General features: G+C 46.2%; 1 protein-coding gene across 1 annotated transcript in view; it reads left to right on the top strand.

The window, feature by feature from the left end:
- The window catches only part of POLN (DNA polymerase nu), a 172,047-nt gene that overhangs the window by 114,113 nt on the left and 38,701 nt on the right, over nucleotides 1-19,233 (top strand). The window contains exon 17 of the mRNA XM_064365307.1: nucleotides 840-954. Within this exon, the coding sequence (XP_064221377.1) occupies nucleotides 840-954 (115 nt within the window). The remainder of the gene's footprint in view (nucleotides 1-839; nucleotides 955-19,233) is intronic.

The raw sequence follows: 19,233 nt of genomic DNA, 5'->3' as shown, positions 1-19,233 counted from the left end.
TTTTTTTGAGACAGAGTCTCGCTCTTGTTGCCCAGGCTGGAGTGCAGTGGCATGACCTCTGCTCACTGCAACCTCTGCCTCCCGGGTTCAAGCGATTCTCCTGCCTTAGCCTCCAAGTAACTGGGATTCCAGGTGTGTACCACCATGCCCAGCTAATTTTTATATTTTTAGTAGAGACAGGGTTTCACCATGTTGGCCAGGCTGATCTCAAACTCCTGACCTCAGGTGATCCGCCCACCTTGGCCTCACAAAGTGCTGGCACGAGCCACGGGCATGAGCCACTGCGCCTGGCCACTTTCAAATAAATTCTAAGGCACAGTACGTAGTGACAGGTTTTGCTTCCAGTGTCCCCTCATGTCACCGTATCTAAATCCCAGATACCCTTGCCCTCCACCCCTGTGCTTTGTCTGCCCTGCTCCCCGTGGCCTTGCCGGGCCCTGCTCCTCCCAGCTCAGTCACCTCCACTCCAGGCCCTTGCCCAGGCCATTCCTCTCCCCCAGAGACCATCTTGGTGCCCTCCTTTGCCTCCTCTGTGCCTTTGCTCAATGTCACTTGGTTGATGCAGCCTATAAATAGGGTAACTGGTCGTCCTATTTATAACAACAGCTCCCCTCCATACACACACACTCACTCACTCCCAAGCCTCCTCATCTTGCACCATCCTCCCCATTTCATTTCTCACCTCCTGACACTGAGGCCAGAGGACCCTGGCAGACGGGAGGTGGGGATGTGGGCCTTCAGCCTGCTGAGCGAGGAGAGTCTGAGGGTGGCCAATTGGGCAGCACCCACGAGGAACGCTGCTGGCAAACTCTAACTTAACGCAGAATTCTGCCCCACAGACTTTTCACAGATTGAATTGCGCATTCTTGCACATTTATCTGGGGATCCAGAACTTCTGAAGTTATTCCAGGAATCTGAAAGAGATGATGTATTTTCTACTCTGACTTCACAGTGGTAAGATATATGAGCTCACAGTACTATCAGATCTGCAGGAAGGCCAACATGATTTTAAAAGCCTGAAATTATTCCAAGGCTGCTTTCATAAGACATAAATTATATTTTTTGTGTGTCTAGTAATTAATCATTTTGAGAAGAAGAGTAGATAAGTAGGATGCCATGAGTTACCTAATTATGAAAGAAGTGGTGGTTCTTCTCCACTAAAAAAGAAGTAATTCCTAGAGAATGTAATAGAAAAGATAAAATAACCAACGAGTCCCGCGCCCTGCAGGCGAGTGCCCGCTGCCCTCGGGGGAGAGCCAAAGTGCTTGCTGCGCACTCAGCCCCAGCCTGTCTGTGGGCCAGGGCGTCTTGAGCTGCGGGTGAAAGACCCTGCCTGTGTGGCTTATGCTCACAGAGAATTCCAGAGGCAGGTAGTCGGGTTTTGTTGGGCAGCTTGGCAGTGTCGTCCAAGGCTTGTCCTTCTGCATCTTTATTCTCAGAATGATGCTTCTCTTCCTCCTGGTGGAATACCTGCTCCAGTTTCCAAAGCAGGAGGGAGAGGCAGATGCAAGGCTCTCCTCTCACCCCTCTCCTCTGCCCAGCGAAGTCCAGGTGCTCTTGGGGAGCCTGGTGCAACAGCTACACCCCACTTTCTAGAGCAGGTCATGCAGCTGCACCAGCTGCAAAAGAGGTGGAGAGATTACACTCCAGAAAAAAGGAGGAGAGGATTGTTGTGCTTAGCTTATGCATCACAGGTGTTCACCGGGCCGGCTGCATCAGCTCCTCTTTGAGGAAGAGAAGGGGGGCCGGGCGCGGTGGCTCACGCCTGTAATCCCAGCACTTTGGGAGGCCGAGGCGGGTGGATCACGAGGTCAAGAGATCCAGACCATCCTGGTCAACATGGTGAAACCCCGTCTCTACTAAAAATACAAAAAATTAGCTGGGTGTGGTGGCGCGTGCCTGTAATCCCAGCTACTCAGGAGGCTGAGGCAGGAGAATTGCCTGAACCCAGGAGGCGGAGGTTGCGGTGAGCCGAGATCGTGCCATTGCATTCCAGCCTGGGTAACAAGAGCGAAACTCCGTCTCAAAAAAAAAAAAAAAAAAAAAAAGAAGGGGGCAGGGTACGCTTTTGGAAGGTCCTGCGTCAGAGTCACTGTCCCCTCAGCAGCTGCAGGCGCCACCTCCCCATCACCTTGGGCCTCTCCTGCTCCCCCTGCGGCCCCCTCACCCCTCTCTACGCTTCCCCTCCCAGCTCATATCCTGCCACCTGTTCACCTTCAGGATGTCACACGGAAAGGCTGCCCAGCACCTGCGGGGTGGGAAAGGAGCAAGTGGGTCATGGGGATCCCTCAGGGTGGAAGCCAGAGAGGAGAAGTCAGAGGGGAGTGGGTGGCGGGTCTGTTTTTCAGCCCATGACTAGGCCAGCCCCCTGCATTCTCAAGCCCCTGCACTCCCCTCCCCATGCGCCCGTCTCTGTTTCTGTCTTTGCTGAAGGTGGGGGAGGCCTGCAAGAGCTCCGACTGCTGTCTGGCCTGGTTGCCACCCACCTCTCCTGGTACTCCCTCTTCAGCCACCCTGGCTGGGCCTGAGCACACCAGTTACCCACCTCACTCAGGCCTTTCCTGCCCTGGGGCTCAGGAAGCTCTTTCCCCAAATGTCTGTGTGTCTCCCTCCCCAACATCATCCAAGTGGGCCCTGTGGGCATCTCCTCAGGGACCTCCCTACCCTGAAGTTCCACCCGGCACCGCTCCTCTCCGGTCTGATGCACATTTCCATGTATTGCTCTACTGTTCAACCTGCTGCAGCGTCGGCGCCCAGCGGTGAGACCTCCTCCCCTCTGGTCCCTACTGTGCTCCACAAAGGGTGGGGACTCACAAACATTTGTCAAATCAATGAATGAATAGTATAGAACTCAAATTTGCATTTGAATCAGAAAAATATCTCCAGAAAAGCTACCACCGCAAGACTCTTCCTTGAATGACAAAATTCAGGAAGGAATGTTTTATGTAATGGGAGCAGAGGATTGAGAATGTTACTATACACTAAGCTGGACTTTAGAGTAGCTGTGAAATTGTGTTTATGATGACAGCAGGGAAAGTGACAAAAGCAAAGGGTAATGAAGGGTTTGCCCAGCATGGGGAGAGGCACTGTACCGGGTGGACGTGACGCGCACAGCACGCGGTGGGGCCCAGGCACCAGGAGCCAAGGCCAGCTCTTGAGCACCAGAGTCCTGCCTCCCACCCGTATCCAGGGTGTCCTCTTGTCGTTCTCTCCTGTCCTCTGCCCTCCTCCTCAGACCCTGCACCTAACCCTCTGTGACCCTGTCCTTTCACATGAGTGGCCTCCACCCCAGTCGGGACCCACCCTAGGACCCCAAGCTCTCCACCTCTGAATGCCCAGATCTGCACCAGGTCCTTGCTGGCCTCACTCCCAGCTCTGCCACTGACCCTCCTCCTGACATCTCTGTCCAGGTTTGTCACTTAGCCAGTCTTGCCTGCACCCCACTGAGCTCCAACAGTGCTGAGACCCAGTCAGCTCCAGCTCCTCCTGGGCACTCAGGAAAGGCCCCAGGATGGATCCCAGGTCACACACAGACACATTGTCCTCTCCTGTCAGTGGGAATGGATCCCAGGTGAATGAGGACACACACAGACCCCTTCTCCTCTCTGCTCAGCAGGGATGGACCCCAGGTGAATGACACACACAGACCCCTTCTCCTCTGCTCAGCAGGGATGGACCCCAGGTGAATGACACACATAGACCCCTTCTCCTCTCTGCTCAGTGTGGATGGACCCCAGGTGAATGACACACCCAGACCCCTTCTCCTCTGCTCAGCAGGGATGGACCCCAGGTGAATGACACACACAGACCCCTTCTCCTCTGCTCAGCGGGGATGGACCCCAGGTGAATGACACACACAGACCCCTTCTCCTCTACTCAGTGTGGATGGACCCCAGGTGATGACACACACAGACCCCTTCTCTGCTCAGCGGGGATGGACCCCAGGTGAATGACACACACAGACCCCTTCTCCTCTCTGCTCAGTGTGGATGGACCCCAGGTGAATGACACACCCAGACCCCTTCTCCTCTGCTCAGCAGGGATGGACCCCAGGTGAATGAGGACACACACAGACCCCTTCTCCTCTCTGCTTAGTGTGGATGGACCCCAGGTGAATGACATACCCAGACCCCTTCTCCTCTGCTCAGCAGGGATGGACCCCAGGTGAATGAGGACACACACAGACCCCTTCTCCTCTCTGCTCAGTGGGGATGGACCCCAGGTGAATGAGGACACACATAGACCCTTCTCCTCTCCACTCAGCCCCCTCGGCTGCCCCCTTGGGAAGCTGTGCTCCTCTGACCTCCCTGCTCTCTGGTTTCCAGCACTGAGTGATCCCCATCAGCCACTTGCTCATCTCTTACCCTGGCCCAGGTGCTGGAGGAAGTTACAAGGTGGTGGCAGCTGAGTCCACTAGAAATCAGGTCATCTGGCCCGAGAGAAGTCCTTAATGTTCTCGACTTCCTGTCTTGTCTTGTTGCTCCAGACTTTTTTGATCTCCCACAAATAACTATTATTGTCTCTTAATCTCCAAAGAGAACCTCCCCTCTTATTTAAATGACAAAGAAGAAAGCCTAAGACAGGGCTCCTGAACTCCCTTCCACCCTGCCTCAGTGTCTCCATGTACCCTCCTCCCCTCTCCAATGGCTCCTGTCTCAAAGGAGGGAGCTTCTCTATTGCCAGGATAAGGACTGTGCAGGGCACATCTCTGGGAGAGGCTGCGTGTCTAGACCTCGGTGTACCTGTTCCTCCTACAGCTGTGCAGTGCACAGCCAGCCTAGCCTTACCTGGCAGCCTCATACATATTCCTTTTACTTTCCCGTTTTACTCTAGTGTCGTTCATATATCCTTGTTGATTTCCTCTTTGCCCTCTACTGGAGGACAAAATAACCTGCTTAGGATTGCCCTAAATATAACTGGAGAAAGAAATCCTATCTTCAGCCTGGTTGAAGACCTCATTACTGCTTAGCTACAAAAGAAATCTACACTTACTGTCTGCTTTCTCACTGCCAGCTCTTTCTTGCTTCTTAAAACAAACTTTTTACCTACATACCCTTTTCTTTGTATTTGAAGCCCAGAACTCCTCACATCTAAGACAGGGATTGCCTTCAGGATGTGCCTAGCCCCGAGGTCCAGGGCCAGCAACAGCAGCGAGGGCCCCACCCCAGCCAGGGACAAGTCAGAAGCTCTACAGGGTCTTTGTGGGTGTGCAGCATCCCTGGCCCCTGCCTGTCCCCATGCTTTCTCCTGATCTCTGCCCCTGCTCCTGGGGGCAGAGCTCTTACCATTTTTTAAAATCAAGATATAGGGCCGGGCGCGGTGGCTCACGCCTGTAATCCCAGCACTTTGGGAGGCCGAGGCGGGTGGATCACGAGGTCAAGAGATCGAGACCATCCTGGTCAACATGGTGAAACCCCGTCTCTACTAAAAATACAAAAAATTAGCTGGGCATGGTGGTACGTGCCTGTAATCCCAGCTACTCGGGAGGCTGAGGCAGGAGAATTGCCTGAACCCAGGAGGCGGAGGTTGCGGTGAGCCGAGATCGCGCCATTGCACTCCAGCCTGGGTAACGAGAGCGAAACTCCATTTCAAAAAAAATAAAATAAAATAAAATAAAATAAAGATATTTCATAGACCATAAAATTCACCCTTTTAAAGTTACAAATGGCCTGGCATAGTGGCTCATGCCCATAATCCCAGCATTTTGGGAGGCCCAGAGGGGAGGATCACTTAAGGCCAGGAATTTGAGACCAGCCTGCGCAACCTTGCAAGACTCCCATCTCTACAAAAAAAGTTTTTTAAAAATTAGCCAAATGAAGTGGCACACACCTGTCCTGTAGTCCTGGCTGCTTGGGAGGCTAAGGAGAGAGGATTGCTTGAGCCTAGGCTGAGGCTCCAGTGAGCTATGATGGCACCACTACATGCCAGCCTTGACGGCAGAGCAAGTTCCTGTCTCTCAAAACATAAAGTTACAATCACCACTGTCTAACTCCAGAACATTTCCATCACCCCGAAAAGAAACCTCATGCCCCTTAACCCCCACTCCCAATTCACCCCACCTCCCAGCCCTGGAAACCACTCATCCACTTTCTGTCTCTAGATTTACGTCTTTTGGACATTTCACGTTAATGAAATTGCACAACATGGAGCCTTTTATATCTGGCTTCTTCTACTGAGCATAGTATTTTCAAGGTTTATCCATGCTGTAGGAGGTAACAGTACTTCATTCCTTTATATGGCTGAAAAATATTCTATTATATGGAATATTATATTCTATATATTTCAATATAAATAAGCAAATAATCGGTGTATTCATCAAATGTCATTCGATGGACATTTGGGTTGCTTCTACTTTTTTCAGTTACTAACAGTGCATTACGCACATTCATATACAGGTTTGGTTTTGGCTTTGGCTTTGATTTTGTTGTTGTTGTTTTTTTTTTTTTGAGGCAGGACCACACTTTGTCGCCTAGGCTGGAGAGCAGAGGTACGATCTTGGTTCACTGCAACCTCCGCCTCCTGGGTTCCTGGGTTCAAATGATTCTCCAGCCTCAGCTTCCTGAGTAGCTGGGACCACAGATGGGCACCACCACACCTGGATATTTTTTTTTTTTTTTTTTTTTTTTGGAGACAGGGTCTCACTCTCTCACCCAGACTGGAGTGCAGTGGCGCAATCTTGGCTGACTGCAACCTCCGTCTCCCAGGCTCAAGTGATTCTACTGCCTCAGCTTCCCGAGTAGTTGGGATTACAGGCACACACTACTACCACCCAGCTAATTTTTGTATTTTTAGTAGAGAGGGGGTTTCACTATGTTGGCTGGGCTGGTCTTGAACTCCTGACCTCAAATGATCCACCTGCTTCGGCCTCCCAAAGTGCTGGAATTACAGGCATGAGCCACCACACCCGGCTGAGGTTTGGTTTTTTGTTGTTGTTTTGTTTCTAAGATCTCGATCTGTCACCCCTAGTGGGAGTGCAGTGTGCAGTGGCTCACTCCCACTCACAGCTCACTGCAGCCTCCACCTCCTGCCGAGCTCAAGCAGTCCTCCTGCCTCAGCCTCCTGAGTAGCTGAGACCACAGGCACATGCCACCACACCTGGCTAGATTTTTTTTTTTCTTTTTCTTTTTGGTAGAGACAGCGTCTTGCTGTGTTGCCTAGGCTGGTCTCAAACTCCTGGGCTCAAGTGATCTTCCTGCCTCGGCCTCCCAAAGTGCTGGGATTACATGTGTGACTACCACTCCCGATCTGTGTACAAGTCTTGTGCAGAAATACATTTAAATTTCTCCTGAGTATATACCTAGGAGTACACATGTTAGATCATAAGATAATTATGTTTAACTTTTTTTCATTGTGGTAAAATACCCATCATGTAAAACTTACCATCTTAATTGATTAGAATGTACAATTCAGTTGTACCCGTGTTTAACTTTTTGATGACCTGCTAAACAATTTTCAAAAAATGCTATACCATTTTACACTCCCACAGGTGTATAGGGTTCAAGTTTCTCTGCATTCTCACCAATACTTTGTGTTACCTGTCTTTTGTATTCTAGCCATCCTGGTGAGTGTGAAGTGATATCTCACTGAGCTTCCCATTTCCTTGATGGGGGTGGATGTTGAGCACGTTTTGTGGGCTTGCCGTTTACTCTCTGTCCCTGCCCCTCCTCTGCCCTGAACACAGGTGCACCCTGCGGTGTTTTACTTGCCTGCTCTTCTCTGTGTCCCTCCTCCCAGAAAGTGCCCTTTTTCCTCACTTTTGCTTTCCTTCCAGTTAGGCTATAAGACAATATAGAAGTTTTCAAGGGTGTAATAAATTTAATAACACCGTGCTCTCCCCAGAGATATGAAAAGTCTTAGAAGATGGTTTCAGTTCAGGCAGGAAGACTGTTTTGCTTCTTGGTGAACATTTGTGTTTTGTTGCCACCTTTGTGCTTGGATGGAATAGGTGTCCTGGATTTCCTCCCTTAGAATGTGTGAGAGGATCTCTCTGTGATTCAAGGCGAGTGTTTGTGATTAGATCACAAGCGTGTACTTTGTTCAGTGGGCCCAACGCTGCTCTGGCTGTTGCTAGCCAAGTATTACGGCAAAGCATTTTTGTCAAAGTAATGGGTAAAGGATATGGGTACAGTGGTGCCAAGAGGGAAGTGTATAGCACGAAATGCTTTCATTAGAAATCAGGAAAGATCCCAAGTCAGTAAGTTTCTATCTCGAGAAACCTGAAGAAGAGCAAAATAAACCCAAAGCAAGCAGAAGGAGTGAAATAATAAAGAGCAGAACTCAGTGAAATCGACAATAGAGGAAAGCAATGAAAAAAGCTGGTTCTTTGAAAAGTCAGCAAAATTGATAAACTCTGGCAAGGCTGACAAAAAGTTAAAATAGATGATGTAAATCATCAATATCAGGAATGAAACGGAATATCACTGTCGATTCTGCAGGCATCAAAAGGATAAAAACGGAATACTATAACAATTTAACCGTTTAGAAGAAATGGACCAATTTCTTGAAAACCACAGACTACCAAATAAGATGAAATAGATAACCTAACTATTCCTATAACTATTAAGGAAATTGAGTTTGTCACTTGAAAGTTCCTGAAAAGGGGCCAGACGCGGTGGCTCATGCCTGTAATTCCAGCACTTTGGGAGGCCGAGGCGGGTGGATCATGAGGTCAAGAGATCGAGACCATCCTGGTCAACATGGTGAAACCCTGTCTCTACTAAAAAAAAAAAATACAAAAATTGGCTGGGTGTGGTGGCGAAGCCTGTAGTCCCAGCTACTCGGGAGGCTGAGGCAGGAGAATTGCTTGAACCCAGGAGGCGGAGGTTGTGGTGAGCCAAGATCACACCATTGCGCTCCAGCCTGGCTAACAAGAGCAAAACTCCATCTCAACAACAACAAAAAAAGTTCCTGAAAAGGAAATCCTCAGGCTCAGATGGCTTCACTGGATAACTTTTTTTTTTTTTTTTTGAGACAAAGTCTCACTCTGTCCCCCAGGCTGGAGTGCAGTGACACAGTCTCGGCTCACTGCAACCTCCACTCCCGGGTTCAACAGATTCTCCTGCCTCAGCATCCCGAGTAGCTGGGATTACAGGCACGCACCACCACAGCCAGCTAATTTTTATATTTTTAGTCGAGACGGGGTTTCACTATGCTGGCCAGGATGGTCTCGAGCTCCTGACCTCAAGTCATCTACCTCCCTTGGCCTCCAAAGTGTTGGGACTACAGGCGTGAGCCACCACGCCCGGCCCCAGTAGCATATGCCCTCTCCCTAAGATCAGAAACAATTTATTAATATCGCATATTGAAGTTCTAGCCACTGTACAAGATAAAAAAGGGAAATGGCATATAGATTGGAAAGGAAGGAATGAAACTGTCTCTCTTTGCAGTTGACATGATTGTCTATGTGGAAAATCCCAAGGAATAGACAAAAAGAATTGTTTCTAACTCTTAGAATTAACAAGTGAGTTCCCAAAATCAGCACACAAAAATTGGTCACATTTCTATAAATTGACAATGAACATGCAGAAATGACAATTAAAAACACAATGCCATTAATAATCACTCCAAAGATGGCCAGGCACGGTGGCTTGCACCTGTAATCCCAGCACTTTGGGAGGCCAAGGCGGGTGGATCATGTGAGGTCAGGAGTTCAGTATCAGCCTAGCCAATGTGATGAAACCCCATCTTTACTAAAAATACAAAAAATTAGCCAGTTGTAGTGGTAGGCGCCTGTAATCCCAACTACTTGGGAGGCTGAGGCGGGAGAATCACTTGAACCCAGGAGGCAGAGGTTGCAGTGAGCCAATATTGCGCCACTGCACTCCAGCCTGGATAATAAAAGCAAAACTGCTTCTAAAAAAAAAAAAAAATCACTCCAAAGATAATAAAGTACTTAAATTTCAGTTAACAAAACATATGCAAGATCTGTATGCCTAAAAATATAAAATACTGATGAAAGAAATCAAAGAATTCAAGAGAAATACCATGTTCATAGTATAGAAGACTCAACATACAAATAATGTCAATTCTCCCAAATTGATCCATAGGTTTATAGTGCAGTTCTTGTTGTACCCAAATAAGGTTTTTGTCGACATAGACAAGCTTAGTCTAAAATGTATATGAAAAGGCACAGGGCTTAGAATAACTAAAACAGTTTTGAAGAAGAATAAAATGGGAGGAATCACTCCACCTGATATTAAAACTTTATATAAGGTGCTGACAGAAGGATAGGTACCACCAGATCAATGGAACAGAAAAGAGAAGCCAGAAATAGACCCACACAAATATGCTTAACTGGTTTTTGTCCAAGGTGTAATGTATTAGACAGGAAATAATTCTCTTCAGATTTGTGTCAAGCCGAGCACTCATAAAGCCAACTTGAAAAGTTCATATCTACAATGGATATTGCACACGTCTTCCCTGCGTTTTATTAGCTTGTCTTAGTTCTTGGGAGAAGTTCAAAAATAAGAAGCTTTTGATATTTGCATGGTGGTTGCTTCTAATTCCCCATCAGCAATAGTAATCCAGCATTTGTGACTTATACTATAATTAGTTGCTGTGGAAATAATTTTTATGTTCCAAACAGGGGACTAGAATAGCACATGGTAAAAAAGCAGCAAGAGCAAATACACTCTTAAAAATGTTTGTTTCACGTGAATGCCGTATTGTTTGAAACACAAAAAGCAAAAAGGCAATTTGATGTTATATTCTGAAATATCGAGTAACATTTTCAAAGAATAACAATTTCCTTGAAAATCCTTGAAGCTTACATAAATGGAGTTTGGAAGAAATCAGCTATAAAGTCACAATTTGAGAGATGGGCACCTGAGACCCAGAGAGCTCGGATTTGCCCAGGAAATGCACATCAGATAGCACCATGCCTCAGACAGCTCCAGCAACTTCACACACACACACGCACACACACACAAGCAAAAGACACAGCCATTATGCACTGCGGGGTCCAGGACATGCCATTGAGGTGTCTTCTTCAAGGAACCATCGTGTCTTTGGCTCATTAGGTGATTTCCTAAAAGTTTTATAAAATGCAAATAAAAAACAATTCTTATCAGCTGTGCATTCAACTCAGCATTTTCAGACTGAAACTTAGAAGAATTTTTAACTGCAGAACATGTTCATTGTTTTCTTTGCTTAAGATTTCTTTGGAGTGTTTCTCTGAGACTGTCTCTACTTGCAGATGACATGATTGTCGATGTAGAAAATTCCAAGGAATATACAGAAAAAGTACAGGCAAGTGTGGGAGATAGTATTGCTGTCTGTGGCTCCCTGTCCAGGGAAGATGGTGCTTCCCTACCCGGCAGGTGTCAGACTTGGCCATGTGACTTGCCAATGGAACATGAGTAAATGCGACATGTCACTCCTAGACAAGACTTTAAGAGCCTGCACGGCTGGGCGTGGTGGCTCACGCCTGTAATCCCAGCACTTTGGGAGGCCAAGATGGGTGGATCACGAGGTCAGGAGTTCGAGACCAGCCTGGCCAATATGATGAAACCCCATCTCTACTAAAAAATACAAAAAATTAGCTGGGTGTGGTGGCAGGCACCTATAGTCCCAGCTACTCGGAAGGCTGAGGCAGGAGAATTGCTTGAACCCAGGAGGTGGAAGTTGCCGTGAGCCAAGATCGTGCCACTGCAGTCCAGCCTGGGCAACAGAGCAAGACTCTGACTCAAAAAAAAAAAAAAGAAAAGAAAAGAAAGAGCCTGCATGTGGTTCCTCTTCATTTTTTTTTTTCTTTTTTCTTTTGAGACGGAGTTTCACTCTTGTTACCCAGGCTGGAGTGCAATGGCGCAATCTCGGTTCACCGCAACCTCCGCCTCCTGGGTTCAGGCAATTCTCCTGCCTCAGCCTCTTGAGTAGCTGGGATTACAGGCATGTGCCACCGTGCCCAGCTAATTTTTTGTATTTTTAGTAGAGACGGGGTTTCACTATGTTGACCGGGATGGTCTCGATCTCTTGACCTCGTGATCCACCTGCCTCGGCCTCCCAAAGTGCTGGGATTACAGGTGTGAGCCACCGCGCCCGGCCTCCTCTTCATTTTTTAACTTCTGTGACAACTGCTGGTAAAATTATTGATAGAGGTTGCTCCATCATCTAGCATTGTAAATGGTGGACCAACCTGTGATGGGATGTGGTGAGGGTGAGAAATAAACGATTCTTCCTGTAAGGCAGTGAGATTTTGGAGTGACTTCTCATGGTAGCGTAACGTGGCCTATTGTGGCACCTGCAGGAACTGTGCTGTAAGACACTGTAACAAATCCTGAAATGTGTGGCACTGGCTTCAGGGCCAGGGCAGGCTGTGAGGAGACGTTTATTGGAGGATGAAGGATGGTAGTTGGTAAACGGTATAATGTTTGGTAAAACTGTCACCTGTGATAACTTGCAAGGCAAATAATATCCCTAAGGAGCCTCTGGCTTTAGGCAGATATGGGCCAACAGAATGCTAAAACATGCTTTGATTGCTATGTCTACATGTGACAAGGTACTATAAGAAAGAGACAAACTCAGAAAATAATTGGCCTATGTACAAGTAGAAATGAAAGTGAAGAATGAGATTCCTGAAAGTTGGAGTCTTGCACATTTAAATATATCAGTGATTCTCATCTCAACCCATAAAAGAAAATCTGAAAAGACCTGGTAGCAACAAAGGCCAGTTAAAACACATAAATCAAAGATGTGGCCTCAATTCCTACTGCCAACACACCAGAAAGAATTTGGGTGGTACCCCAAAATCCTTACAGTTGGGCAACATAGCTCTGGTAAAAGAGGGTAAAAAAGAGGGTAAAAGTTTGTGGCTCTCCCATATGCTCCTGATAAGGTACCTGCAGTGAAGTCCAGACAAAGGATACATTTCTCCAAATGAACTGTGGGTGTGTCTGTTGGTGCATAGACAGAGCTGACTGAAGTCAAGTAGGTAAGAAGCTGGTCCCATTTATAAGAGTTGCATTGCCCAAAGAGTCACCCATCTGGGCTCAGGGAGACTGGTTACCTGAAATTTAAAGCAACTCTTGGGCTCCAGGTCTTCTCTAGGCAGGAAACAGTCTGGGAAATATGCTCATTCCCCAAGGAAAGCAAATTCTTCACTGCTGTCTTACACATAACCAAGAAGGGTAAAGGAAAAGGAAGTCCCAGAAAGTGGAGCAAAAGGCCATGGAGAACAGTGGACTAAAAAGATACTCTCAAGGGAGCAGATTAAGGGCCTAATCGAGGACCTTTTCCCAAGCCTAGAGAAGAGCTGCCTCCATACCTACCCAGTGAGGATTCAGAGCTGCTATGGGCCAGTGATTGCTGTGTGTCTCCCATTCTTCCCCTTTCCAAATGGAGTGTTTATCATGGTTGTCCCGTCCCTGTCCCACCATTGCATAGCACATTTATGGAGTGACAGATAGAGTTGCCTTCTTAGTTCATTAGTCTTCAGATCAAAGGGGCCATATCATGTCCTGATATAAGAATGATCACAGATGTCCTGGACTTAGCCTGCTGCCCTGATCAGAAGGAATTTTGGATTGTCACCCTTGATGAGGGGATGAATATATTCTGTGTGTACAAGGGGAAGGAAAGCAAATATTTGTAACTGGAAAGGTCACAAATAGACTGTATTATTATTCAAAAATATTTATTATCCCTCCCTAAAGGAAGAATATACTACTTTGTCCCACTGACTCAGGGTTAGCCATGTGGCTTGCTTCAGCCAATGATATGAATGGAAATGATCTGTGTCACTACTGTATAAAAAACTTGAGAGCCAACACATGGTTCCCATTTTATCCTCTTCTTCTGTCATGGCAACCAGCAGTGTCCCAGATGTAGTCTGGGGCCACAGTCCTGAATCACAGAAAGCAGTGACATGGAGCAGAGCTGCAGTAGACCCATGATGGACATGCTGCATGAATAAGAAATAAGCCCTGGTTTGTGTAAGCCTTTGAGCATAACTTAGCCTGTCCTTATTGTATAGCAAACGTGCAACTATTTGTTTGATCAGTATTTGGGTATGTCTCCTTTAAAAATGAAATCAGATCCGACTTTCTGTCTGCTTCATCAATGAGTTTTACTAGGCTTCTGAGTCAGCAGATATGTGTTGCAGAGAATACGTGCCCTCTAGGTACTCTAGGCTGACTTTCAGAGGCTACCTGAGAAATCTTCTGCCTGGAAGGCCAATAACAGCTTTGGAGGGGAGCTCTGTTGGAATACCACTAATGGGTGCAGGAAAGTCCCTTTGTGACCTTGTGGTTTGGGGTCCTGGGTCACACTGCCACATAACAGAGAGCCAAGTTTTCAGGCCACTTGCCCTTGCAAGGCAACATGACTTCCCCTACATCTTTCTCCTTATGCATACCCCATCCTATACTGGATTAGATGTTCCGAAACATGGGTCTCGGGATTTTTTTTTAATTTGTAATTACTGAGAAGAAGGATTAATTTCCAGTTGAGCTGGAAAAAAACAAAACAAAACAGACATTTGCTGTAACTCTAACAATCAAACCAAGATGAATAAACTATAAAATCAGTTTTCTGAACTTCCCAGAGAGTTGGGATACAGCTAAGAGAAGAGAACCACAGCCGGGCACGGTGGCTCACACCTGTAATCCCAGCACTTTGGGAGGCCGAGGCGGGTGGATCATGAGGTCAAGAGATCAAGACCATCCTGGTCAACATGGTGAAACCCCATCTCTACTAAAAATAAAAAATAATAAAAAAAATAGCCATGCATAGTGGCAGACACCTATAATCCCAGCTACTGGGGAGGCAAGGCAGGAGAATTGCTTGAACTTGGGAGGCAAAGGTTGCAGTGAGCCAATATCACACCATTGCACACTCCAGCCTGGGTGACATAGCGAGACTTCATCTCAAAAAAAAAAAAAGAGGACTAAAGAACTCATTAAATCAGCTTCATGGCAGATAAGATTTCACCATAGGAAAGAATCCATGAACCTGAAGACAGGCCAATAGAAAGTGTCCAAAATGAGGTACAAAGAAAAAAAAAGTGGAAGCCCTCCCCCCAGGAATCCAAGATCTGTGCAGCAATATCAGATGGATTAACCTATGTATATTTGGCATCTCAAAAGCAGAAGAGAGAGAGAATAAGGTAAAAGAAATATTGGAAGGTATAATGGCTGAGAAGTTTCCAAAATTGATTAAAGGTATCAATCTACATATCCAAAAAGCCCAGCAAATCCCAAATGGGTCAAATGCAAAGAACACAACACACTAGACAATGTAAAATCAAGCTAATGAAAACCAAAGATAAAATCTTGAAAGCCATCTGAGGACAAAAGACACATTATGTGTATACAAAGGAACAATACAAATTACGGCTGACTTTTTACCAGGCACAGTGGAGGCCAGAAGATGATGGAATAACATCCTTCAAGTGCTGTAACACTTAGAGAATGTAGAATATAGAATTCTGTATCCAGAAGATTGTCTTTCAAAAGTTAATGCAAAACAGATATTTTCAGATATATAAAATCCAAAGGAATTTGTCTTAGTAGACCTGCACTACTACAATGGCAAAAGAGGTTCTTCAGGCTGAAGAGAAGTTATACCACGTGAAACCCTGGATCTTCAGGAAGGAAGAGCACCAGAATGGGTAAGTATTAGGGTAAATATTTTTTAAATTTTATCTTTATTTTACATAGTTTATGTATTTTATACAGTTCCATATGAAGTTTATGTATAGTTCTGAATTGTTCAAAAGACTATTAGCAGGCCAGGCACAGTGGCTCATGCCTGTAATCCCAGCACTTTCAGAAGCCAAGGTGGGAGGACCACTTGAGTCCAGGAATTCAAGACTAGCCTTGGAAACATGAAAAAACTTCATCTCTACAAAACACAAAAAATTAGCTAGGCATGGTATATATTCCTGCAGTGCAGGATACTTGGGAGGCTGACCGAGGAGGATCACCTGAGCCCAAGAGGTCAAGGCTGCAGTGAGCTGTGATCGTACCATTGCACTCCAGACTGGGTGACAGAGTGAGAACCTGTCTCAAAAAAAAAAAAAGACTATTAATTTTTTTTCTTTTTTTGAGATGGAGTCTTGCTCTGTCACCTAGGCTGGAATGCAATGGCGTGATCTTGGCTCACTGCAACCTCCACCTCCTGGGTTCAAGTGATTCTCCTGCCTCAGCCTCCCAAGTAGCTGGGGATTACATGCCCAGCTAATTTTTTGCATTTTTAGTAGAGATGGGATTTCACCATGTTGGCCAGGCTGGTGAAACTCCTGACCTCAGGTGATCCACCCCCCTTGGCACCCCAAAATGCTGGAATTACAGGCATGACCCACCTTGCCTGGCCATTTTGTTTTTAATATTTACAGCATAGATAGAAGTAAAATATAAGACATCAAAAGTACAGAGGGGAGAGGAGAATTATACTATTATAAGGTACTTACGCTGTCCCTGAAATATTATAATGGCGTTTAAAATAAATTGTAATATGATAATTTCTAAGGCAACCTCTAAAACAATACCAAAAGAAGTCTAGCTAAAATATCAATAAAGGAGATAAAATGGAATATTTAATAAAAAATGTGATTTTCCCAAAATAACCAAGAAAGGAGAAACCGAACAAGATGCAGATGGGATAAGTAAAAGATAATAAAAAGAGGGAGGAGGCTGGGCACGGTGGCTCACGCCTGGAATCCCAGCACTTGGGAGGCCAAGGCAGGTGGCTCACCTGAGGTTGGGAGTTTGAGACCAACCTGGCCAACATGGAGAAACCCCGTCTCTACTAAAAACGCAAAAAATTCACCGGGCGTGGTGGTGCTTGCCTGTAATCCTAGCTACCCTGGAGGCTGAGGCAGGAGAATCGCTTGAACCTGAGAGACGGAGGTTGCGTTGCAGTGAGCCGAGATTGTGCCACTGCACTCCCGCCTGGGCAACAAGAACAAAACTCTGTCTTAAAAATATATATATATGGATGCAAGACCCAATTATAATGCTGTTTATGAGACACTGATCAATATAAATGTGTAGCCAGGTTGAAAATAAAAGGATAAGGAAAAACATGCCATGCAAACACCACACGTAAGAAAGTCAATTACTAGGTTAGTATCAGTGTAAACTGCAAGACAAAAAGTGTTGCTGGAGATAAAAAGGGACGTTTCATAATGATGAAAGGGCCAATTCATCAAGAAGATAGAGTAATCCTAAATTTTAATGCATCCATTAAAACAACTTTAAATACCGCAAGCAAAAATTGACAGAATGAAAGAATAAAATAGAATTTTCATTTCATTCCATCATTTATTCCCTGAAAAAGTCTCATTGCTTTTCTCAGAAGGGGAATTTCTATTTAAATAAAGTTTAATAAATGTGCAATTAAGATGGCATATTGTATTATTTTGATTATTGCTCTTTTAGGATACAATTTATGTTGCTGATTTCAGGCCGTCTGCATTGTTAAACGTTGATTATCATACATTTCCTAGACCCTGTGTAGTGCTTCCTTAAGAAAGTTATGCCGCAGTGATTAATTATAGCAAAGGACTCCTCCCACGATTAGCTCTGCTGCTGCTTTTGTTTTTTGTTTTTCATATTCGGTCATTTCCTCCTAAATGATATTGCTTAATCTTTCAGATTCTTCTACTAAAAAATTTACCAGATCCCTGGCACATCTAATTCCTTCCAGTATTTCTATAATCGTTGGTGATTTTTAATGATTTAGTGTTTCGCAAGCCCTCCTAGTGCTACAAACCCTGCACAGCAACAGCTCTGCTTAGCGGGCGGGGCAGACGCCCACTCTTGGTGGAAAAGCGTGGTTAACTGCTCCTCATCACCCATGAGGAGCGTGTCTCTGCGTGCCTGAGGACCACGGCCATTTTGTCGTTTCCCGTCAAAGTTTTGAAGATTAGTGTGCCATACTGAGGGGGCACCCGTGGGGGAAGGGGTGAATGTCGGCCGCAAACCTCTGGCACTGTCTGGGGCGTCTCTGGTTAGCTGCAGCCAAGTTCCAGAGCTGGAGCAGCACACAAAGAATTACATTGCCTGCTTTTCAGGGAGAAGACAGGAGAAAACAACTGTGACAAAATCACCCTAAAAATATTCTTCAATTTTAATGGGCGTCAATACACGTGATGCAATGCATAGGTTTATTTTAGAGTTGTAATTGAGATTTAGAAGAAAAATTGACCGAATTTACACTTTTGTTCTGACCACCTTGTGGGTATTCTCCTTTCTTTACCCAGGAGGGTTCTCCCTCTTTTTATTCTGCATTCTGTCCCTTTAAAAATAGCTAATATTTATCGAGTTTTTATTGTATGTCTAGGTTTTTCTAAGCACATCTGATGGAATACCAACCAACACTTACGATACTGCTATTGTCCCCATCTTATGGATTAGGAAACTGAGGCCTGGGGCCTTTAAGAAAGTTGCCTGAGGCAGCACAGGTGTCCAGCAAGAGCAAGCAGCCGCCTTCCTTACCCAGACAGTCTGATTCTGGAGCTTTGATCTGAGCCCTTGGGTCTTGACAAGTCAGTGCCCCCCACCTTTTTCTTAGCCTCCTGTGCTTAGAATCATCACAGTTGAGCCCTGGCAGGAAAGAATAGGGACCCTCAGCTGGGATTGCCAAGAGTCAGGAAGGCTTCTTTGAAGATGTTAGGAGAGACTGGTGTTTAGGAGTGAGGAGAAATTCAGCAGAGGAACGGAAGGGGTGCTCACCAGGCAAAGGAGCAAAGGGGCAACGCGCTCAGATGAAGAGCATCGCAAAGGTGTTGTGGGATCAGGTGACACTCAGAGAGGCAGTGAGCCAGTGCCTTGCTCACGGCAAGACCTCAGGAGTGGTTGATGTGTCCATCTGGCACAATGTGGCTGTCGTAGTCATTGTAGCTCCTCTCTGTCCTGAGCTCAGGCCGGTATTCCAGTCCTCAGAGGCGGTTGCCCTGGCTGTCCTACAAACACTTCAAACTCAGTGAATCTGGAGGGAGCTCAGTGCCATGGCCAGCGCCTGCAGGCAGCAGTCCTGCGTCCTCCTTGCCTCTGTCCCACCTCACATCCCAGCCAGGCCAGTGGGCCTCTGACCTTAGGCCTTTTCTCTCTTCTCGTTTCTACAACCTCAGCTCAGGCCTTCGTTATCTCTCACATCTACTCTTGTAATAACTTCCTGGCTGGTCCCCCACTCTAAACCCTAATCTGTGCCCTAATGCTATCCCTGTTCTCTCTCTCTAAGATTCAGTCACATCACGCAGCCCGTCCAAGCCTTCAATGGCTGACGGTATTTACT

The sequence above is a fragment of the Aotus nancymaae genome, unplaced genomic scaffold, assembly GCF_030222135.1.
Source record: "Aotus nancymaae isolate 86718 unplaced genomic scaffold, 86718_ANA_hifiasm-v0.15.2.pri h1tg000006l, whole genome shotgun sequence".
NCBI lineage: Eukaryota > Metazoa > Chordata > Mammalia > Primates > Aotidae > Aotus > Aotus nancymaae.
The sequence above is the reverse complement of the archived record's forward strand: the minus strand, read 5'-3'. Positions and strand labels throughout refer to the sequence as shown.